The sequence below is a fragment of the Prinia subflava genome, chromosome 9 (genome assembly GCF_021018805.1).
Source record: "Prinia subflava isolate CZ2003 ecotype Zambia chromosome 9, Cam_Psub_1.2, whole genome shotgun sequence".
Taxonomy (NCBI): Eukaryota; Metazoa; Chordata; class Aves; order Passeriformes; family Cisticolidae; genus Prinia; species Prinia subflava.
Genome location: NC_086255.1, coordinates 20,024,202 through 20,048,715, shown reverse-complemented (window position 1 = coordinate 20,048,715; position 24,514 = coordinate 20,024,202). Strand labels below are relative to the sequence as shown.

Here is a 24,514-nt window from a genome sequence, read left to right as displayed (position 1 = left end):
GAGCTACACTGTGCCTCAAAATCCATCAGGTTCCCACATGACATCCAGCTGGCACAAACTGTTCCCCTAAGGGGTAATTTGTGCTCAGGAAGGCACAGGAGAGGAGAAATAAAACAATACCTATAAAGGGGTCTGAATACAGCTGCTGGAATCAAGTAGAGAGAAGGTAGAGTTTAGCATCAGCCTAGTCACTGCAAACAGGTGACAGATAATGGTAGCTGCATTTCTCAGCTTCTCACCTGATGATGTGTCACATTAATATCTCAGATGATTATCAAAATGGAGCTAGAGACTTCTTAAATTTAGATGTAACTCTACCTCATGCCTTTGGGAAAAGAGAAGCAAAGGGCTCTGATTTTAAGCAATAAAGCAGCACATTGTGTTTGTTCTCACTCTGTCCCTCCATATGCCACCACCTTGTGGCAGGCAGTGTCTCCCTTGATGAATGATGAATGAGTGTTTAGAGCACAGGGAATTTGAATAGGAGAGCAGCTTCTCAAGGAGCACAACTGGATGTCACAGCAGACACTGGGCATTCTGGCCAAATGTCAAGCACAGTGCTAAACCAATCCAGAAGAATTAACATGTGAGGAAAATACTCCTCCTTGTACAATCTGCAGTGAGCAGGGCTTGGCAACAACAGGAGACCCGCTCCTCTGTGGCCACCTGCATTTGTGCAGAGTGGGTGTGACATGTGGACAGACAGTCAGCTGTGACAGTAGCATTTGACACCCTCCAGTTTTGTGCAGATGTAAATGCCTTCACCAGGCATGAAGCTCTGCGATGGTGCCCAGAGCAGGCTGTGGGTGTTTACAGTTTAATTGTGCTTATCTTACACTGGAACTGCTCCAGGGATTTGCTCCTGAATCACCAGCACGGGAGTGTGAGGGCAGGATCTGGCTTGGACATCGCTCTGGTGCACCATCCCAGCTCAGTGAAGGATGCAGCGCTCTTGTTGGTAGCGGAAAGCACACGTCATGCTCTTGCAGTAGATACAAATGAGGGACAATCAGAGCTGTGAAATAGGCACAATGCAAGGTATACGTTGTGGTTTTATGGATGCAAGCAAGAGGAAAACAGGAAACTTTAGGCCAGAAGAATGCTATATGTGCCAAACAGGATATAAAGACTGTTTATCGCTCATAGGAATGTTACAGCAGTCTTCTACAGGATCTTCCTAACAGTACTGGGGATTAACACTTAGTGCTTTCAACCCAGTAATCACACTGCAAAGTTTTATATGCATTTGGTGCAGGAAAAAACAACAGCAAAGTCTAGGGAAAAAGGAAAGTAGCTTTCTCCTTGATGTTCCTTTATATCAACTTTGCTTGCAATTCTCTGTGCACATGATTTTCTACTACAATCACAACTGTGTTTTGGTTGTTTTTCTTCTCACTAGACTCTAGGATTATTCAACGGACAATTTGATTTTGATCCAATCGGGATTCAATCTTCCAATGTGAAATAGAAGGGCAATGTTTTCTGGAGGATTTTTGCCTTGTTCAGAAGCTGAAAGGTATGTGCATCTTTGAGTATTCCACTAAAATGAGATATGTTTCCTTCATCCTAAAACCAGAACCCATTTGGGTAGGCAGGAAGAAGAAGGAGAGTCCCCTCATAATGAACAGGAGTTAAGGGGAGTTACTGGTATGTACAAAGGTGCACAAAATGCAGGCTATCAACTGTATTTCTGTAATTAATCAGGAAATTAATTTCCTTGCTCTTTGATTCAGTTGTGTTTCCCATACATAACAAATAGCTACTTCCCAGAATTCTGTAAATAGCTTTTTAGACTTTGTGGTTTTTGCTACTACTTCTTGTTTCATGCATATCATTATTTTGCTTCTGTATTTTCTGAAGCATTTTAGGAAATATATATGGCAGCCTAGAGGATACTGAGATGAATGATTAAGAAGGGGCAGAAGAAGGGTGTGAAACAGAGCAAGACCCAAGATAGCTTTTGAGGCATTACTGATAAACAGGATATTGAGAAGGTTTTATGAATTGTATCCAAAAGCAATAGGAGGAGGAAGAGGAACTGCACGTTTAATTGAAGAAAGAGGAGGAAGAAGGGAGCTGCTTATGGAGTGCCTGGTCTTCCTGGACATTGAGACGGTGACTGTGGAGACCTCCTGCAGGAGACTGGAGGTGCAACCTTTTCTTTTCCCGTCTCCTCAGGGATGGCAGCAATGCTATCTGAGACTCTGCCCTCTGGGCCTTTGGCTATTAATAACTGCAGGATGCCTGTGCGAGCAGCCTTCAGGAGTCAAATTCACAGCACTTTGCATCAGCACTTTGTGCTGGGCAGAGCCTCCCTGCACCCAGGCACCCTGGGAGAGTGGGGCTGCTGGACAAGCCTCCCCAGGCAGCACCCAGAGACAGCATCCAGAGACAGGCTGGGAGGGAGCAGCCACTGCCGAGCTCTGGGGCAGGTGCGTGAGCTGGTCTGAACCTGGCACTGCAAGCCTGAGGTGAGTTCACTGGGCAGCAAAATAGTGCAGGTGCTGGAGAAGTAAAGGCTGGTTTGGCTTGCAGCACCAATGACTGCTGCAAAGATTAATGCACAAAAAGACAGAGGAATTGAACCAGGGGACAAAGCTGAGGGAGAAAGGCCTTGGTTTTATGTAGAGATAGTGAAGATGGGGTCTGAGGCTCCAGCAGCTTCTGGGAGGGCTGAGAGAGCACTGGACCCTGTCCATAGTGAGAGAATGCTGTTTCTTTCTTTATGCTAGACCAATTGCATGCAGTGGGTTTTTCAGTCTTCAATTCTGCTGGATTAGTAAAGAAGGACAGCAGATTGGGATGGACTTGTCCTCACTACTGCTTGGAAATTAGTGTGATGAGCACAGCTCCCTACCATGGCTGTCTCTTTCTGCCTTGTCCCAGGGAATCCATGTTTGTGGCATGCAGATGATTTCTCTCTGTTTTGCCAGTTTTAGGAGCCATCAGATGGGCCATAACCTCTCACCTCTGCTGCCTCCTGGCAGCATTGCCTCTTTCCTGTCAAGCAGGGCCTGCTCCTTTTATACAGCCAAGCAGATGTCTGGCTGCTTGAAGAGAATGTGCAGCGCGCGCGTCACGGCTGCACCTGCTCACACTTGCTTTGGGAATACCCCAGGATGGGCTCGCTTATGAGGTGAACTACACAGGCAGCGTCTCAGTAAAAGGAAGAGCTTTCAAATCTGAAAGAAAAACTAATCTAAGGGAGTATCTGCCAATGTGATTGGCACTGTTTTGCCGTGACTGGGCTTCTTTTAACAGTTATCATCACTCCATCACATAAAAATCATGTTGCAAAAGAAGTAATGGTGGAATGATACTTCAGAATACACAGGAGATAAAAACATCTTGAACAGAAGGGTAGTACACAAACTCCTAGTTACAGCTGTTTGCTTGCTAGCTTTAAAATATAGTTCAAAGCTTTTCAGTTCTGAAATCTTATGCAAGTAAAATACAAAGAATCACAAGGACAGAGGTGGTTAGTGATTGCTGCTGCTGAAGCCAATGGGTCTTTGCCCATTTTTCTTTGTGTTGCATTGTAATGCACTGGGTGGGGATCTGTCACCTATGTGCTGTGCATGGACAGCGCTGAAGTGAAGGCAAGACATTTGCTCCATTTCCACTATATGTAATAACCCCTAAGAAGGACTCTCAGAAGCTGCCTGAAATGGAATTGCTGAGATTACTCCTGATTTCCCCTGGCTTTCCAGTTCAGATCTCTCATCCTATATGGGGACAGAGATGGGGAATGCTGTACCAGAAGAAATCTCCCTCTTCTCTTTCCCCCTTCAAAATGGTATGGGATAAGATCAATACATAAGATACAGATGCAAGTGACTTCAAACAAATTGGGTGAACAACTTTAACAGGTTTTCCTGTGCCTTCCTCCTCCAGCTTTTCTGTAACAAAACTGTAGCAGTCACAAAAGACAGAACCACTTGGAATTTTGTTTTATTTCTTCTTTTTTTCCCTTCCAAACTTGCAGTCTGGTGACTTTCTGAATACCTATTCTAACTCTAAAAGGACTATCTAAATATCCAAACCAAAACCACAAATGATGCAAAGTGCTCCAAATAACTCATGGCCAGCCCTGAAATCTTTATCCAAAAGTATATACTACCATCTAATGATAACTGCATGTTGTTGTAATATTGCATCATAGAGCAGATTTTCAAAGTGACATCCTGTTACTGCAGCACAAGATGATAACAGAGTACCCCTACAGCACATGTGGATTCTGGGAGACTGCCTTGTTGCAATTAAATTGCCTCTTTTGGATGACAGTGCTGTATGGCACCTTGGCAATGCTTCTGCTGGGATTTGCTACCATATTTTGTCAGAATGCTGAGTCTCCAGAGAACCCCAGAATGGCCTGCTGATGATATCCTGTAGGGGATGATACCTTCCATTAGCTCCATCATGAGGAAGGGATAGAAAAGAACCTGTATGTGAAATGAAGGCTGTGTATCTTTTACCTGTAGATGGCAACTAAAAGAGAGGCAAGAAATACCTTTCCAGTGATTCATTCTCCATTTCCTTGTGTGTTTAGAGCAAAGCAGAGAACTCTTTGTGGGAATGCCCCTTGCAGGGACTCCTGCTCCTGTTAAAAGGAAAAAGTCCACTAAACTCATTGGGAAGCTGACACATGAAGGTAAGATATGCAAAACTGCACATGTAAGAATTGTTTGGATTTCAACCTGAATTTCGGCCTTTAAAATTTCCCACCTTGTCTGACTGAACTCCCGAAACAAGACATGCAGTGAACACACCAGGAAGCAGAGCCACAGATTTTACTGAAGCTGAGCCTTCAATCACATCACATTTTCCATCTTACAGCTGAAAAGCATTGCACACACTCAGGTCAAAAGTCGACCTAGATTACACTCTGTAAACTTGTATTCTCCTGCAGCATTAATTTGGATGCACACCAGTGTAAATTGACAGAAAACATGATCTTTTACAGGTGTCAATATTATTGTGCCTAGATATATTCTACATCATTCTTTCTCTTATAACCTTTGTCTCATACTAATTTTCTCTCTGTGTGAGAGAGTGTCTTTGGTTCCAGCACTCATTAGCTGAAAAAGACAAAATCTCTTGGAGAAGTTAATAAAGCAGGAAAAATATAACCTGGAACTTTTTTTTTTTCCCTACAGAATATGTGTGTATTGGGTAGAGTAACTTTTAAACAACTGTGATGTTCTTTTCTTTTCTTTACTTTTGGTAGCACGAGGAAGGTTTTAGAGGTTTGGAAAAGTAGTTATTTTAGGCAGTAACAAGAAATCCTGCTGCACTGACTGAGATGCTCCAGATATGGGAGACACCCATCTTGCTCCACCCCTGTGCAACTTCTCTCTGCAGATTTGCCTTGATTGCAATCCAGAGTAAATCCCAAACATCTGTATCCAAAGTGTCATCAATGTAAAAACTTGGTGCATAGTTAGTTTCCTAATATCTTAATTTAGAAGATAATTTGGATGTTTTGAAGTCACTACTGATGCTAGGAAGCAACAGACAAAAGACTTGGACCGGAGTACTTCCTAAAGTGTCCCACCATATATGTTTTGTAGCTATGCCACAAGAGGTGTCCAAGCTGAACCTGGGGAAGAAGATCAGCATCCCCAGAGATGTGATGCTAGAAGAGCTTTCTCTCCTCACTAACAAAGGATCCAAAATGTTCAAATTACGTCAACTGAGAGTGGAGAAGTTCATTTATGAGAATAATCCTGATGCCTTCACTGACAACTCTGTGGTAAGTCAAAGATTAATACTAAAATGCTACTCCATACACTCAGGGAAAACAGGAATGGAGTGGGCCCAAGCTCTCTTCTGTTTTAATGCGTGTGGGCAGGGGGTATGGAGAGTCTACTAGAGAAGAAGTGAAGGACAAAAACAGAATTACATAAATATACAAGTTTTATTTCCTTTTGGCAGCAGCATTAGTTTCCTCTGGCAAATATTTGGTATCACACATACAGAAGCATGACAAAATTCAGCACTGAGTGATGAAGGAAGGCTGCATGTTTGGCAGGTGTTCAGACCTCAGGGCAGGGCTAATTGGTTTTGTACCCATTCCATTTCTTCTTTGCATGATGGCAATGATCCATCCAAGCTTGACTTCAGCTCCAGTAGATACTCCAGTAGATAAATTCTATTTATAGTCTGGGGATATTTATATGCTTTCTGCTGGACAGAATCCTCTGCTAATATCTGCAAGTTCCACAAGTGAAACCCTTAACCTGACTCTGAAATATTTTCAGTTAATTTGCTAGAAGCCTAGTTTGTTTTCTTCTAAAACATTCTCCTTTCAGATATGGTGTATAAATATAGACATTCTTTTTCTTTTCCCTTTCCCCTGTGTTAGTTCTGTTATTTAAACTTCTTTCTATAGCTAGTTGCAGGTGCAAAGTCTTTTGAAGACACCTAAACTTTTACAAATTAAACTCTCTATTCACATGATTATCAGAATTCAGTAAAACAAATAGAAAATGTTTAAGGTTCATATGCATTTCGATGTACTGTATCTTCTGATGTTCTTTAAAGTTGGTTTGGTGACATTTTATCCATTTATAGCATCTACTTTCCAGTCCAAGGAAACTCAAGGAAAACAATAAAAGTTAAGCTGAAGAAAATGTCTTGTCAAACAAAAACACATTATCTTTTAGCACTCTGATTTTTTCAAAAGCAGCAATAAGAAAATATCTGTGGTTCACTTCTAAAAATGACAACTTAAAAATCAGAATGTGGAAAGATGCCTAACTGAAAAAAAAAATTACAACAGTAAGATTACAGATGAAGGATGACAGACCAGAGATATAGCAAACATATCTCGTGATGTTAAACTTTGGGCAGTTTCTTCATCTCTTTGTGCTTTAAGTAGTTCATTTCTTCAGTGAATTATCTCCTAGAAAGAATGTGAGAGTGAATGGTATGTTGAACCAGATTCCACAGATGAATATCCTAGAGAAATGCATGCTGTTTTTATAAATACTCAGCAATCTCAGAGCTCCTGAAACATATGAGGACCAAGTTCATATGTGAGAATCTGCTGCAGTGAGTAGTGAGAATATAATACTTGGATGGAATAAAAAGTCCAAAGTCTCAAAAATTTGAGGGTGTCACTAAAGAATGTCCAATCAGAACAATCCTAAACAAGTAAGTTGTGACAAACTGACTCAAGACTGGACATGCACAGTCACTCCATGACTAACATTACAAATGCTGGTGATAGCTGCTTCTCTTTTGTTAGCTGCTTTTCCTCCTTTGTTTCTTCATCTGGGCCTGACTTTCACTCCAACCCTTTCTGTAGTGAATTTCTCTCTCTCTTTTGTAAGAACACATCTGCTCCCAAGATATTTTAGCATGACTGTTAAGATCCTGTGCCATGGAGAAAGGTAGTTGGGGTTAGAAAACACTCTAAAAAGCCTAGGATTTTCTTTATGGCTTTGCTGTAGGAGAACCATGGCATGGTCTCCAAACAGCAGCTGGCATTCTGCTTAAAATCCTCCATGATTCGCTTCCAGGTCTTCTCTCCACATCCATGGTACAGATAACAAAACTCCACTGGTCAGTGCAGGAAGACTTTGGTCTGCCCAAAGCCCTCGTTGGGGTCAGTTTAGCAGGTCAAAACATGATTGTTACTGGTTTCTGGCTGCTCCATGTGCTCACTGGTTGCATCCACTGCCTTTGCAGGAAACTATTCTCATCACTGCAGGCAGCACGAGTGAGCAGCTTTGCTGCAGTCAGACCATTAATAAAAGCTGAGCAATCGCAGTAACTGAGTCATTGTCTTGGAGAGCTGGGTGCTCTTGAGCAGGTAAAGGCCACAGATCTGAAGCCTGTTATCTTCCAAACCATCAGGACAGCGTCTGACCTTAGCACCAAGTAACTTCCATCAAAAAGCCCTTTTGATTGGAGTGCCAGATCAGCTTTCTTTTCTTTTCCTTTCTTGCTCCTCTATCTGTTCAAAGGCAGATGCAGAAAAGAAAGCTTAAACAAAAGATAACTGTGTGAGGAATATAAGGGCAGAGGAAGAAGTCCTACTGCTACACCCAGTTACTTCTCCCTCCCAATTAACTTCCATGTCCTTTGCTCTCCATCCCAAAGAAGTCCTTGTGTCTTTGAGGCTGTGGGACAAAGAAGGAATTTGAAGCTGGTGATGTGTTTTCTGCTTTCATATCATAGATTTCTTAACTGTCTCACCTTAAAGTATTCTCAGGACACACTTAAGAAAGCAGAGCAAGGCAGGTCTGGGATGGAGTATGGATTGTTTCTTTCCCACAAAAGAAGTTTACCAGCAAGATAATGTAATATAAAAACACACAGAGAGAAAGGTTATTAAAAATAAATCCAAACCATATAAGGAGTTCCAGAATAGCCTGTGCTGTAGCCATAAACCTTCCACACAAGGGAGAAGATCTCAGCAGTCATGTGTCATTGACCCACCCATCTGCTTCTCTCCTCCTCCTTTTCCTCCAGCCAAAAATTCACACTGGACAATTAGATCACACTTCTTACTTGTAGCAGAGGAAAAATATATATTGTGTGTACATGAATGTCAGACAGCTCCATGCAGAAGAGAAAACCTGTCCCACTCACTGTCACTGCTGCAGCTCTACCCATCCAGTTTACCTACTGGATGGGTAGAGCTAAACCCCCAGCCAAAAGGACTGACCATTCCCAACATGAGTAAAATGAAATGCACTGCCTACTGTGGAGCTGTTTTCAATACTGTGACTCTCTTTGCTTGCGAATATACAGTACAAGGGGAAGGTTTTTGGGAGGGGTGAGTTCGACATCAATATCCTGCCAAACGGGGAGAACTTGGGCATCTTCCTTGTTTGGTGCTGTGCTGGAAAAGCTGGGCTCTTCTGAACCCTGTCTAGTACGCCAGATGTAGGATTTCTTCTCCTCACCCTAAGCTGTGTGCTACCCACAGGCACTGTGACTGTCTCCATGTCCAGAGGACATTTTTTCTTCATTGTGGAGCTGCAAGATATAATTTATTACTGACTAAAGACCATGATGAAATCCTATCTTGTTATGTGCTCTATTACTGTATCATCTGGCCAACTAGAGAATGATGGAAATCACTACATTTATTTTTTAATGGTGAAACTGAACCATGGGGTAGATCAATGAGTTACCCAAAATCACAGACAGGGTCTCAATCTTGTCTTTGGATGTCCTAAATCCCCCTTCACTGTTCAGCAGTTAATAGATCAGCAGTTCACAGACCTTTCCCTCATGGCGTTAAATTTGTTTGGCCTCAAACACATTAAGATCATGTGAAACAATATTTCTTAGCCCTCCAGCCTCACTTATTATTTATTAGCCCTCCACCTAACTCCTTTCGAGATCCCGTCTCTGCTTTTGAACCTCAGTGTGAGACATTGCTGTCATCAAGTGGAAACTTTGTAACACCTTGCTGCCAGGCATGAAGGAGAAACTGAAAACAAAGCGATAGTTATGTGTCTCAGATGTTGCCATTACTGTCTTTCTTCCAGTAAGAATTCTTAAGTATAGTCCTTCTGCTAGTCAAAACCTATGGCTTGATTTGGGTTACATGGAGGAGACCTTCCTTGTCCCTCACTCCTTTTTATGTTTAATTATCAGATCTTAAATTAAAACAACTTGGAAGGTGAAATAACCAATATCTGAATAGACAAGCAGGAGCAGTAGTACCTTAAAAACCATACCATCCCACAATCAAAATCCCCACCTTGGTGCTTTCTTACACTCATCCACAAGTTAAAATAAATGCAGCTTCCAATCATGCAAAGCTTGTATGAAAGCAAACTGAAATGTGTTGGCAATTTCTGCTGGACTTCAGGTCTCTTTTAAGCTGATGCCAACTGTAAAACAAAATCTAAGAAGTCAAAAGAATTGGATTACTGCTCTTCTGGATAATGGTAGGAGTTACTCAGTACTCCTTTTGGTGCTGGACAAGAACTCAGAGCAGGCAGAAGTAGCAGGCAGAAAATGGAAGTGATTATGTTTCAAACCAAAAGTGATGCTTCAGAGCAGACAGCAGTACATAACCAACCTGCCTCAGAGCTCTTACATGATAAACAGCCAGGCATGATACAGTGTCTGAAGGAAAACAACTATGGAGCAACAAAGATGTTACGATGCTGCTGCTTGGTTCATTACAGGAGCATGCACTGATGGCTCTGTGTGCCCCTTAATGTACTTAGATGAATGTCAATCGAGATCAGTGGAGGTAAGGATAAAGGGGAAAAGATAGGAAAACATTTTTTTTCTAGGAGTTCTGTTCTGCATGGTATGTTAAACCTCTTGAACAAACATTACAGGATAATTGCAGGCTAAGATACAAGTCTCACGTTATGACCTAAGTGGAGTGAGCCAGGTGAGATTGTAACTTCTCTAGCAAAATGAGCCTTGCTGCACTGGAGCTGGACTGGGGCAGAAGACCTAGAGGTCCCACTATACCTAAAGCTGTGTAAGAATGAACATAGAGTCCAATGCATTCTTATTCAAGAAATTACTGTTGTGGAAAAAGCAGAGGAACAGAAAAAAAAAGCCTTTTATTTTCCACAGAAATTTGTTGGAGCACTGTCAGAAAACTCTGGACCAAAATTTTGAAACACAATTTCTTTCATCCATGAAGAAAACGTGGCAAAGATAATATAAGATATACAAATAAGATATATCTAATTTTGGGTAGCATTACATTAAAATTCCTGTTATTTAGATGGGCAAATTCAGGCACAGAGGCAAAAAAATATTGCCTAAGATTAAACAGCAAGTCAGAAATGGACCTGGAAATAGAAAGCAGGAGCTCAACCTGCTGTGCCTCTGGGGCAGCAAGTTTTTAAAAAATAGTGTAAGTTGCTTCAACAGCTTCTTATTTTCATCCTTTTTTTAAAAAGTGAGTCATAGATTTAAGGCTATGCAATTCCAAATGAAGGACTGAGGCCCACGCTTTGATAAAAACAGCAGGCAGTCTATGAGACTCTCCAAGTGTCTGAATTTTAAATCTCCCATCCCACCACTAAGGAGCACTTGAGTGGCTGCCACGGAGACGACACAGTCCAGTAACTTCAGAAGTGTTAGTAACTACATAGGCATCAAACATTTGGGGAGCTCTTTATCAGTGAGGTGGAAATAGAAACACATTTGGTGGTCTCAATCATTTTCTTCAGGGCACAGTAAGGAGCTGAAGGGGAGCACACCGTGTCTCTCCTGGGGACTGCCTGCAGTGACGTCAGAGCCTTGAGATCTCAGCTCCATTAGCTGGATCATCTTTCATTACCTAGTTTTTATTAGGCACATGCTCTAGAGAATTCAGAATTTGTCCATCTAAGCACTCAGCCTGCAGGAGCAAGCACTTGCTAGCACAAAGGACTTCAAAGACACGAGACAAATTTGTTTAGTCAACCCAGGGGACCCATCACGTGAACTTGCAACAAATGTTCTCTTAATAGAGTGGATTTAGGGATGCCCAGGGACTGATAAAACTCACTACCTCCAACAATGCACAGCCAGGAGGAGCTGTGTGATCTGTCCCCAGACCCAACAGAAGGTTGTCAGCCATCTCTATTGACATGCCTGGACTTCTCTCCTGGAACTCCCACCAACACGGGCAATCAATACTAACTGGGAGGCTGGTTTTATGATGTGAATATGCATATACCTAAAAGTTCCACATGCTGTTAGCAGTGGCCCAAGACATGCATTCTCCTAAAGTGTGAACACAAACCTCTAAAACCACTCCAAAATTCTGACCAGAAGTGTGCTCTAAATACTGGAGACAAAGCTGTACCTAGGCAGCTTTGGTTATGTTGAGACTCCTGCTTGAGGCTGTCATTCCTGAGCTTCACTGTCTTGGAAAATCTTTCAAAAATATTAATTTCCCTTTGTCTCATGATAATTTGAGCTAAGACAAACAATTGTGATGGCCAAAACTAAAGAAAATTATGTTTTTGTTCTAGCAGATGACTAGACTGGGATGTTGATGGAAAACATGTCTTTCCTATCTGGATGGAGTTGCCTACTTTTAGTAGATCAGATGTTTTCTCAGCAGGCCTATGAAGAGTCATGAACTAGCTTAAGGCAAATCAAACTAATTTAATTTGCAGCTAAATAAGATTTAGGAGTGGCTTTCCTGATACAGACCTTCTGTTTCAGAGAAACTTCATTCCTACTTAGTGATAATACTGCAATTTAAAATAACACCAGATGACAACAATGCCCCTCCCTAGTCACATCAAATACTGCTGTGAGCAGAAACAAAACAGCCCATTTTACTGCAGGTCGTGTTATGCTGATGCTTTGTGACTTTTTTTTTCTGTTGCAGGAGAGGCATGTAAGTAACCACAGGAAAGGAGAAATAAGCATTGAATTCTCAGAAAGGGCATACAGCATGGGTGAAACTTGAACGAAAACAGATGAAAATTCTGTTTTGAAAGTAGTGAGCAAATCAGTAGAAGCATTACCCTTGCATATATATTAAAATTTTTAAAATAACCTCTTTCTGACCCCTAACCCTCAAAATACCCTTGTTCAGTTTGCCTTTTTACAGCTACATAGCTGCCATGCATAATTGAGCAGATTGCCCCGTTAGCTCCTATGTACAGCTTCATGCTCACAATCCTCTCCCCTCTCAGCACTTCCTGACATTCACGGGAACATTACCTCCTCTGTTCCTAAAAAGGGAATTCCCTGCAGCTAGGAGAAGAACAGACAGTCCCTAAAGGCCCCGGGGGAACCAGCTCTGCCACTTCAGCCTGCAGCTGGCTGCCTGCCTGGATTGCAGCCTGGTGACCTGCTGTGAAACCCTGGACACTGTTGTGGGAGACACAGGGAGCAGAGGGTTAGCTAATTCTGCCTTGAGCCTTGTGGGGTTTTCACTTCTCGACTATTTTTAGCTGACTGAACAGCTGGCCTTGGAAGCCTGTTTACAGCCTGGAAAGCTTCTTTTTGCTAAATTGTGCTAGGTGTAAGAGCCCTGAGAAAGCCTTAACCCTTTGAGAGTCATCTCTGAGGCTGCCTGAGATTAATGCATACAGGTAGAATTGCAGCATGAGGAACCACAGATTGATTCAATGTCATTCACGTGTATTTGTTGCATCTTTGTGCACGTAATAGCCAATCTCCTGCTCCAACAGGAAAGACTATATGTGATATATAACCCAGGTTACTTGTATTATATAGCTGTGTGGGCTGTACTAGACAAGAGATACCTTTTTAAGTCTGACAGGAGTCAAGTTTTGATGCCACTTATGACCAATATGTAAAACATTTTTCTGAACATACTGTACCGGTTTCTATTCCACCCAAGCATTTATTAAAGTTTCTGTGTGCAAAGACAGGATATTGTGCCAAAATGTACACTACAAGGTCTATAAATCCTGCATGGATTGTTTGCTCTTTTACTACATACTGCAGAGATTGTGCCTTCTAGCCTGGACAATGGAGAGTGAATAGTCTGCAAAATAACCCAAATTTAATTTTACTGATGGATACAACTTTCTTTCTTTCTTATCCTGTTGGTTAGATTTGGTTTGCTAATTCACATACTGCTACAAACAAAATTCTTCCTTTTTGTCATTTCCCCCTTGTGGTCTCCAGGAAGTATTTTCTATTTTCACAGGCTGCTATCTCTTCAGTTTTTCTCAACATGTAAATATTCCTCCCCAAGCAGACCTTCATATACACAGAAAACAGGCAAAAAGGCAGACATCTCCCTGGCTTTTATGTTGTCACGGATACCCTGCTGTTCTGGTGGCCTGTAACTCTTAATTCCCACTCTGTAATCGAGCTGGGGTTATGTTAGCTTTGACATGAAAACACTTCCTTTTTCTTGCCCAGCTTGCTTTCCCACAGGTTAGCTAATGTTATCTCTGTTTGGACTTTCACCTGCTCTGGCAAAAGCTAAATTTCCTTTCCCCTCCTGCTCTATTTCATAGTCATCATTGATGGGGACAACAACACCCTGATCACATAAAATTACTATGAGGTTTGTGTGCTTCCACTGCCACTTCTGCTGTTCCACAACTGCTGCCATACTGAATGAAGGGAAGAACTCACACCGAGTCCTGCCACTGGCTTTGTAATGGAGACACAGAAGTGGTCAGATCCCAGAGACTCGGGAGTTCACATCCTGGGACCCAACGCTGCAAACACGAACAGACCATGTCCTGTAACAGAGATTCAAGCACACTCTTTTCTCCTCCCCCAGGATCACTTTCAGAAGTTCATCCCACCAGGAGGGCACTATGGGGAAGATGCTCACGGCTATGCCCAAGGGCGGATGGTAGGAGGAGTGCCGGCGGGGCAGCACGGCTCCAGCACGCAGCAGCACCCCGGCGTCCCTCCCAGGCCTGGGAGCAGAGCAGGCGCCAGAGAAGGCGAAGGGGAGCATGCAGGGAAAGCAGCTGGAAGTGCTGGAGAAGGAGGTGATGGTACTGACAAAGGCAAGTATCTCCCTGCGAGAACAAGAATCTAAAGCTGTCAAACCACATGCCAAGCCTACTCTTAAGGATGAGCACATCAATCTAACACCTGGATTCTTCCAAACCAAGTTCCAGTGTAAAGTCTAGAAGAGTTGAACTGCTTTTAGCTTGATTGGTTTTGTTTGTATGCTTCTATGTTGCTCAGCCACAGGCAGGAGGCACAAATACCTTCCTTGACCACAGCAGTGACAGGAAACTTACTGCTGAGCTCCTAAGGCTGATAGGGCAGGAGGCCGGTACAGCTGTGCCATGCCAGCGTGGCTCTCCTTCCTTTCAAGGGTTTCACACCCACCACTGCTGGAGACAGTGGCATTAACTCTTTACATCAGGAGTCTGATCTGAATATCAGACTTGAGTATCTGAGCCCTGAGTTCAAATCAAAGCTTCTACCCAAACAAAGAACACTTTTTGGATAATCTTCAGAAAGGAACAGTAGTATTTCTAAAAGTTATCTGGTAACCACCACTGGGTCACTAAATCAGTATCTTTATGAGTAAAAGTAGTTTTAATTAAATTTACTCTTTGCCTGATTTTATCCTCTGTTTAGTTTGGCCAGAAATCTCTTAAAAAAATACCTAGTATAAGAATCAGCAGATGAAATCATAACTTTAACAGTCCTTACAAGTTTTTACAAAAAAATCAAATTTGCTTGGGAACCAGGAAAAAATGCCTTGAGTAACCAAAGGAATGACTTGTAAAATCCAAGTTTTTTCATTTACATTCGGGAATAATGTGCATTTTATATCAAAATCAGCTTTTACATTTCCTTTAAAAAGCAATATGTATAGACTCTTATAGTGTTCTTACAGGAGATTTTTCTTCATTGTTATCCTGTGTGCAGGGAGGAGGATTAATATCATCCTATAGCTTTCACTGCAGAGACAGATCCCAGCTGCTTTTATGTTTCAACCCTAGCAATCAATTTGCTGGTAAACTGCTTAGTTTAAATACTTCACAAAGAAAGAGGGGAGTAGTTGTTTCTATTTTTTTGAAATGAAAATGAGATTCTTGTAAATGTCTGCAGTTCTCTGAAAGCAGGAAAGCCCAGGACTTAGCATGGTTTGAAATAAGCAAGACAAATAAAGGAGGTGTGATAAACAAAATAGGTTCAGATAATGGTGTTCATTCTTTGCCACTTAGTTCATAAGGATTTGTTTTCTACACAAAATGTGGCACCATGAAAGCACCAGAATGTCTCTCTCCATTAACCTATTATTCTCATCTGCCCTAATCAAGCTAAGCAGATGTCATTGCTCAGGAGTTTTAAGGTTTATGAAGGATGAAAATATTATAAGTGTGCTACATATCAATACAAAACTTATGCTCTTACTAGCAAGGTGGTATTAGACACATCCGGGGGAAGGGAAATGCAAAATGAAATTCCTTTTCTGAACTAATTTGCTTAATGGATCAGCTAGAAGATAATCTAAAATTTCTAGCAAACAAGTGTCTGACTTTACAACAAAGTGCTCTAGTCACTGATAGGATTTTAACTTCCAGTGAGATATCACATAATATTTGCAAACTGCTTTTAGCCATCCTGAGGTGATTGAGACAGACTTGTCTCTAACATCCCAGTTCAGAAGGGGAGAAAGATGAATGTCTGTTTATGTAATCACAAAGAAATAGCCATGTCATGTCTGCTATGATCTGACAGAAAATAAAGTAAATCAAGAAATTATAGAGCATCTTTCCTCATATAAAGTTTCCCCCCTGTTAGTGGAAGAGATGATGAGGTGAGGACTTTGGTTCTTTCTCTATGAGCATCCAAAAAAGAAGAATGAAAAATTAGCTTTCAAATATATGCTTTAAGGCAAATCCCTGGATGAGTGGCTCTTAGAGTATGGTACTGTCTGCTTTTGTGGACAAGGGCAGAAGTGGTGTATCTTTTAAAAACAGAAATCTAACCATGAAAGTTTGTACTGATGTAAGAGTTACAGAATCTGGAAACAAAGCTGGTGCCTCAGCTTCAGTAGCATGATACAGATGCACAATGCAGTTAGTGGTGACTAACTAGATTGCTTTACCTTTCTCTGTTTACAGATGGAAAGTCAGGAGGCAAAAAAGTTACTATATTTAAAACTTATATTTCCCCTTGGGAACGAGCAATGGGTATCAGCCCTGAGGACAAAAGCCAGTTCTCCACGGACTTACTGTCATACAGCCCCAAAGCTGATTTCCCTCACTACAAGTCTTTTAACCGGTAAGTGTTCTGAGATATTCAATGCAGTTTATTTAGCAAGAGAAAACACAAGAATGCTGACCATGGTCCTCCTGTCTTATGCACTGTAAATAAGTTCTAGTTGCAAGTCATTATGCTTAGCACAGTCTCCAGTAGATGAAGTGTTTGGAAGACTACAAAGACAAAATACATTAACAGCTACAGATTTTAATTCAGATTATGCACAGAAAACCTATGCAGTTGGATAAGAGGACTTTAATCCTATTTGCCTTTCTTTCTCTCCTCGTTTGACCAGGAGATGTAGCTTGTCACTGCTTTTTACTGCATCCCTTTTAAGTTCAGGAGGTCAGGAAAAATCTTATGATCAGCAGCCCTATACTTCACAGCACTTCAATTTTTTGTTAACCTCTCTATACAATTTTCCACCTAGCTCCATAGCCTCAGGACATCAGTACCAAGGACAAACCCACGTCTCACTCATTTCTGCAAAAATGCCTGCTACATACACAGAATATTAATTGGTGTGAAAGGTGTGTGGTTTGATGGAGATTGATGCAACAGGGCTGAAGGAAGTGCACAGCAGTGTATTTGTGTGTTTACGTATTTTTTAATACATGGGCAATGGACACATCTATGTTCTCATGAAGGACTTGTTGACCAGTCAGCTGCAACAGGAGCAAAATTTAGACTCTTGATAAGTTTGACTATTTATTTTATAAATCCTGTTGTTTACCTATGTTCTGTTTGCTAACTCCATGTATTCCTCTATGCCAGGACTGCCATGCCTTATGGGGGTTATGAAAAAGCAGCCAAAAGGATGACCTTCAAAGTGCCTCAGTTTGATATCTGCCCTTTGCTCCCAGAATCTCTCATGATATATAATCAAAATTTCAGCAAAAGACCCTCCTTCAACAGAACCCCAATACCTTGGATGCCTTCAGGAGACTTCTCAGAGTACCAGACTGCAGTCAATGTGCCAATGTGTGGTGAAACAGAAGAGCTGTAAACCCCCACTGGCAGCACCTTCCCATTTTCTCAGCCCTTTCTATTTGCAAGTTGGTAGTGAGGAGCAGAAAAGTGCAGCTCTATTCTGTCAGCTCTTCCTTTCTTTTGCCCATAGCCAAGATAAGTCCCTAGCAGGTTCTAAACTTCTCTTCACTGTTTTGTTAATCTAAATCAGAAACAGTTTGAGAAAAAGGAGCTTTTTATTCATCAGCACATAAGAGGCCAAGACTAAGGAAGTGTTTTTCTGTTTAGCAATACTACATGCTGCCTGTCTGATTGATAATAAACCTGTTTTGTCATATATTAACAAAAAATAAAACACCAAGATGAAAAACAGCTTTTGTGTTTTCTCCTTAAAAACTGCTGAAAGAATTTGGGGATTAGCCATAACAAAAGTTTCAATCTCAAAAATGAGACTATTAGCCTGGGATGAAAGATCAGGGACTGACATGGACGGTCACAAGATTTATATACATCCAGGTGGCTAGGAAAAATACTGCCAAAGTGGTGGGGAAGCATGATGACTTTGAGAGGAAATTAGAACAACATCAGAGATGAAATAGCAAGTCAGCCTGTCAGCAAAACAAACAGCTTGAAGTATTTCACTGTCACCTAAGATTCCCCAGTTCTCCAGAGAATAAACTAGGTGACAGCTTAAGCAGTTTTTTGGTTTTTTTGTTTTGTTTTGTTTTTTTGGTTGTTTTTTTTTTTCTTTTCTTTTTCTTTTCTTTTTTTTTTGTAACAGAGATCATAAAGTCAATAGGTTGGGAAGCAAAAGAGGCACACCCAAGTAAGATGGCTTGCCCATAGTAACAGAGCAAGAAAACAAATGCTTTAATAACACCAGAGTTAATTTGACACCTATCACAGTGCATTACTTATTCAAATACACACCATCCAAGTCTATTTCATTTCTTGCAGCAGTTTCAGCAATGCCACACAAACAGGAAGAAAGGCAGGCGCTGTGGAAAATCACTAAAGAACTCCTGCTTGGAGACTGGTTTGGAATTCTCTTTTGGTGCCTCAACATTTCCTTCTCTAAGCAGGGTGGAACAGCTTATTCAAGGGGACAGCTTCCACTGAAGTACTTTTAATTTAGGAGTTATTCCTCTTTGTATAGAAATTCCTGTAGCCATGTATTTGATTTTTATTTTGTTGGGTCGTTATGTGGTTGGCATCATTACATGCCTCAATAAGGCTACTGAGAGGGCTACTGTGAGATCTCTTTAAAATTATGCTAATAATAACAAGCTGCAAAAGTAATTAATGAGTAGTTTCCTAACCCTTCTGCTGCAATGGCTAAAGAACATTTATTGTATATCCTATTAAATTATTGAGAAGTATCCATAACTCAGTTCTGTGACTAAACTTAAAAATATTAAGGTGCTACTTTGATCTGAAGAACATTTCAACAAACAAAAAAAACCCCTCTGTTTGAGCTCTGTTTGGAGATAAGTTGCTGTTTTCCAATATTTTGAATCAATCTAGATTTCTAATTGCATTGAAATTAAGGAGGATGGATTTCTTTTCCAATTCAAAAGTACTTTATTACAAGAATCCAGTCCACACTGACAAGGCTAGAAACGCAGAAAGTCAAAGGAAATGTCAGAGAAAACAAGGTGACATTAAGCAAAATATTCTCCCACTAAATAAGCCATTTATTGCCTCTCCTCTTCTGACACAGATTTTAGCCTACTGCAATATAGATTTAAATGATTTTTTTAAAAAGGTGAAATACATGATGCTTTCATGGTAAATATGTCAGGAATGGCAGAAACAAGACCGCTTGGTAGCCACATGACACGATCTATTTCCAGTTGCAGGTATTCCAGATCGTGGGCCAGTTAAGGGATGCCAAGGTGCAGGGAGGAGTGGCTGCTCTGAGGAGGCGGTGCCGCAGTCACAGCGCAGGTCTCAGCTCCGCCCAGGAGACAAGAGTGCACACAAGAGTGCACACAAGAGTGCAGGCCAGCACCTGCACAGACCTCTGCAAAGGACCCCAGGACTGTGTGTGAGCCTAGAAGAGATTTCTGGGCCGTAAGTGAGGTGAAGGTCCCAGGTGAGATTAGTCAGGTCAAGGAAGGGCTGCACACAGGGCACACACAGGACAAAGACAGAAAATGTTTGGGAATTCCAGTAGAATCACAACAACCACTTGAGTTGTACTGTACCATAGAAAAAAGACTGAATAAAACAGGTCCTTAAACACAGAGACAGGTAAAGAATACAAGCAGAAATAGCACAGTGCTCTCTGGTGGCCTGGTCTCCAAGCTCCCAGGTACAAGGAAAGCAGCATGATCCTGCAGGTAGCTAAAGGGCTGGGCACATACCCAAAGCTCTCTCTGCATCACAATATACTGCTGACAAGGGTTGTCAACACACCCCATTAACCCAAACCCTAACTGGGGACAGAAGCTGCAATGTCCTTGGAATTAGTGCTGTATCACTACAAATTACTAATAATATTGCTATAATTCATACTTGTAAGCTAAGCTGTTTCCTCAGTTTTGGTACATTTGCTTAATAACACACACAGCTCTTCTTTTGCCAGTGCACTTTCAATCTCAAATCCTGTCAAGCAGGATTTATGTGCTTTTGTTTCTAGTACAAAATGAGAAATACAACACCACATGTTGTAGAACAATTCAGACAACTATTGTCTTGTTGTTTACACAGACTAAATTACATGCTAGTTTAGTCATTATGCAAAGTAACATTACAAGTGAGAGAAAAATCAGTAATCCAAATTCTGTCTCAAAAATAATTACTTTGAGTAAGGCCTTCAGCTATTGTTAATCAGGGCAGAAGTTTGTCCATAATGATCAAATATTTAAAAGGAAGTAAGAAACAGCTCCTGTTCTTTGTTTTCCTCAGGCTGTGATGTAGACTCAGGGGAATTGCCTATGTCAGAGGATTGTTTATATTGGGAATTAGAGGATTTTATTAGATTTAATTACAGTGGATTTTCTCCCACATAGTAAAAGCTACAGAATGGAAAGTCAGTCATCTGCTTTTAAGCTTTTAAGTTAGAGATAAAAAAGAACAAATTATTAAGCTCATCAACTTGAAAAGGCTACAGTTCCCTTATATAGGATATACTGGATATTAAGCTTATACTCCATGGAACAACAGCTAAAAATCCATTTAATAGAGAGGGCCTGACCCTTGAAAAGCAGATTGCAGAGAATTCTGTGACATTCAGGTCTTTCATTCACATTTTTAGTTATTTACACTGTCATTTCTAGGAGTATTATTTCACAGTTTCCAAGCTTTGAAATGTTTCTCTCATGAAGACAAATTCCATGATAAAGAATCCAAGCCATGCTAAAAATGCATTTAAAAAGAGTGCCCACATTTTAATGTAAAACAATAGCATTTAAAAAATCTCAGTAATATTATCCACAAATATGGTCTCAGATGTTTTAAAACCTTACCTGAAGTTACAGCTGATGGCATAAATATTTGGCAGGTAGTATAGCACATTAGCACGCTTCTCTGTGCTGTGCAGAAAACCTTCCATTTGACTGCACTGCATTCCCTAATCAAAGGGAACAGTTTGATAGATCATTGACGGATCATTTAGAGGAGATAAGCTCAGACTTACTCTCTGAAATAAAATCTGGAAGAGTTGCAGGCTGTTAAGAGAACATGTGCTATGCATTTTTGGGTTTTTTAAATCATACTGTGAACATATAAAATGTATTCACTTTTCTTATTACAAGATGGCAGGCACCAGACAGCCTAGAACCTGATATGGTGTTTCTGTTTCTGTTCTGGAGCAGAGGTCTGGACGTGGCCGTTCCTCCATGGGAAGCACAGTTTGGCACAAGCCTTGAACATTCACTGCACTGAGGGTTTTTTCCCTTGTTTGCAAGCAGTGTTCTCTTCCACAGAAGAGTGCTACAGGTGTGCTCATCTGAACACGTCCTACTTCCAAAGGCCTGCCCCGTGGCACAACGGGCTGCTGTTAACACTGCTCTGGCAATTTACAGGGGCTGCGGTTGCACACCAGCAGCACATATAGGAGTCTCTCTTGATTCAATATTAGAAGTTTGCAAACCATCCTGCTGTCTCACAGCACATTAAGACATTTATAGGCAATCTCATCTATGGCCAAACTGGAAGTTATAAACGAATTTAGACAAATTGCCTATTCTGTCTTGCAGATGTGCCTGACCAGGGCTACAGATAACCAAGAAGATCTTGCAGGCAGACACAGAGGCAAGATTGCACACATTTTGTGGAACTCTACAAGTTTTTGTGAATTGAGTGTATGTGAAATTTGAAACATTATTAATTATAATCATATATCTACTGGTAAAAGTGTCTTCAGTTAATGTAATTAACTAGCAGTGCCTTTATATTCTTGCTCTCTATGTATTTAACACACAGTAAGAGTTATCTCTCTGACGATCATCTTCTGCTTGCAGTACAACTTCCATGAAGCTTTACGGAGCGCAAGTACTTGCTCAGATATATTTTGTGTTAATTAACACATGCAGTGAAGGGAAAAAAACTCCACAAACAACCCTGAAGCAGGGCTTTTAAAATGCAACCTAAACTTCAGTCAGCTTAATAAACAAATTCTCAAATATAAACTCTTATTTGATTTTCAATTATACTTTTTAGAAACATTATTTACATCAAAACTTTTAATGTGTCGTGTCCAACTACTTTTAAGAAGACTTACAGGGTTCTTTTTTCTGTTTATTTTGATCTTTTGATTAACAATAAAAGAAACAAAATGCTTTGTGCAGAAAGTTTTGATTTTAAAAGTCTGTTTTTCATTGAAACAAAACATCATCTGAAATACTTTCAGAGAGAACTGATACAAATAAATTTGCAGACAAGGGACAACTACCCTTTAAAAAATTGGAACAGAAGCAGTTAGGTATAGCTCAAACCAGAATAAGGTAACAAACATTTACCCTTCAAAAATCCAGAGTGGACAAATAAATGCATAAAATGAGATTAATTTATGGTTGTAAGTTCTTCAGGTGCCAAATCAAAATAGTTACTCTTCCTGGTTCTTGCAATAAGGCTTACTGGGAACAAATATTTTCTGGAAATTCAGACAGGGACAATGCAATTGTACTATAGAAGGCTGACAAAGGTCTCAACCCCTCCCAGGCTCAGACATCGTCTTCATCCAGGTTCCTGCATTTGCAGCTAGGGAGAAGAAAAGCATACAAGGAGGACACAAAGAGCAGTGAAAAAGGTGGCCACTAAGCAATGCTGCACTCGTGCTGCAGAACATCCCTCTGCACAGAAGGGTAAATAAGGACTCTGTGGACTTCTGGTTATTACTGGGAGAAGTTCCTGCTCTAAGCAACAATCCCATCATACATTGATGTGGGGAAAACAAAGCGGGCCCTGGAAGGAGGGACAAACAAATGAGAAACTTTCTGCTGGCCTGCCTAGGGACACCCTGTGGGCCTTGTGGCACCGGCCCTCCCCTGCTCACAGATGCTATACAAATTCAATTACACCGAGGAGTGCTCCAGTCAAACCCCAGAGTGCCTGCCTCAGACATGCAATTAGTTCCATATTCTATTGCAAACACAGCCATACTTCATGGGCCTGAAGCTAGCACTTATTCAGGGCTTCGTTATATCTACTCTCTCTACATGTTTCTCTTAATTAGCTGTGGTCTCTAAGAGAGGCTTGAGGCCTTCCTCAATTCCTCTTTTTTCCACTATGGTTGGTTTGATTCCCAAAGCAAGAGACTGAAATGGGATAGGAAGACACAAGTAAACAAATGTTCTTCCAAACAAGAAACACAAACTTTTTTTTCAATTTATTTTTAGTGGTGTTAGAAACACCATATTAAGAGCAGCAGCATGAACACTATTGCAGATGTATATGCACAGACTCTATGCTTTGTTTGCTCCACACAGAACAAACAACAGTCCCAGTCCCCCAGGCACACTGTGTGCATCTGGTACACCACTAAAGGACACCTGAATTACTGGAAGCTGGAAATTCTGGCATACATCTTTTAGATACAGAACACTGTGCATCAACTCACTTCTCTTATATAAAGACAGACTCAACAACTAAGTTAAAAGAACTTCCTGTACACTTACAGAGGTGGTGGCACTTCTCTAAGAATTGTTACAAAAGCTGTATCTCTCAGATGCTGGGAACACTGGAAATAAAAGAGCAGAAAAGAAACTGTATTAACCCTCATGTCTTCATGTTTCGGTCTGAGTAATTATTATTGTTGTTTATCCAGGTATCACTGATACCAACTGATCATGGAAATGGTGGTCACCACAGTTATCCTCAGATTCCCTCTATATGCATGATCCTGAATTCACAGGGAAGCACCCGTTTGTTTCAGTGGGTTTCTTGGGTGTCATCAAGAATACTATTGCACCAGAGTTAATATTACCATCAGTCTGCCCTGGTGACAGGAAAATCACGGACTGCAATGTACAGCTGATGCAGTTCAGGTAATGCGAGTTTTACAGTAATTTTACATGTTGTCTAGCATTCAGAAAAATCACACTACAAATTTCTAAAAGATCTCATTCAATTTTCCCTCATCCTGAGATGGTCTAATTCACACCTGAAGTATGCATGGTGTTGAACACACCATGTCTTGGCTCTAACCTGTCTGCTAACTCGGCTCACGTGAACTACAAGCTAACTTTTCCTAGACGTGAACGTGCCTGTCTCCTCCAGCCGTGTTTCGCGGCTGCCCGTGCCCACGGCCCGCAGCTGCGGTAGTCCGGCCGCTGTGGGCAGTCCCGCCGCTGTGGGCAGTCCGGCCGCTGTGGGCAGTGCCGCCGCTGTGGGCAGTCCGGCCGCTGTGGGCAGCCCCGCCGCTGTGGGCAGTCCCGCCGCT

At 41.3% G+C, this 24,514-nt stretch overlaps 1 protein-coding gene and 1 long non-coding RNA gene across 3 annotated transcripts; one reads left to right on the top strand and one right to left on the bottom strand.

Annotated features, from left to right (window-relative positions):
* Window positions 1-1,392: 1,392 nt before the first annotated feature.
* Window positions 1,393-19,741, top strand: MYOZ1 (myozenin 1). 2 transcript variants are annotated; one of them, XM_063405851.1, is made up of 7 exons: window positions 1,393-1,516; window positions 2,018-2,471; window positions 4,550-4,651; window positions 5,571-5,752; window positions 14,204-14,438; window positions 16,521-16,680; window positions 17,434-19,741. In XM_063405851.1, exons 3-7 carry the CDS (start codon window positions 4,576-4,578, stop codon window positions 17,663-17,665), a joined length of 885 nt encoding a protein of 294 aa, XP_063261921.1. In that variant the 5' UTR covers window positions 1,393-1,516; window positions 2,018-2,471; window positions 4,550-4,575; the 3' UTR covers window positions 17,666-19,741. The 2 variants fall into 2 exon arrangements, with proteins under 2 accessions (XP_063261921.1, XP_063261922.1); XM_063405852.1 differs by lacking the exon at window positions 4,550-4,651.
* LOC134554845 (uncharacterized) lies at window positions 6,890-23,815 on the bottom strand. The gene is made up of 3 exons (XR_010081329.1): window positions 23,751-23,815; window positions 21,099-21,202; window positions 6,890-7,960 (listed from the first exon to the last, which is right to left on the bottom strand). It is a non-coding gene; the product is annotated as an uncharacterized LOC134554845 (long non-coding RNA).
* Window positions 23,816-24,514: the final 699 nt, after the last annotated feature.

Excerpts from the sequence above, each read along its gene's own strand:
- MYOZ1 (XM_063405851.1), top strand. The coding sequence starts at position 4,576 with ATGCCCCTTGCAGGGACTCCTGCTCCTGTTAAAAGGAAAAAGTCCACT. Across the intron at positions 14,439-16,520 it reads AGGTGATGGTACTGACAAAG|ATGGAAAGTCAGGAGGCAAA; the intron begins GCAAGTATCTCC and ends CTCTGTTTACAG. Across the intron at positions 16,681-17,433 it reads CACTACAAGTCTTTTAACCG|GACTGCCATGCCTTATGGGG; the intron begins GTAAGTGTTCTG and ends CCTCTATGCCAG.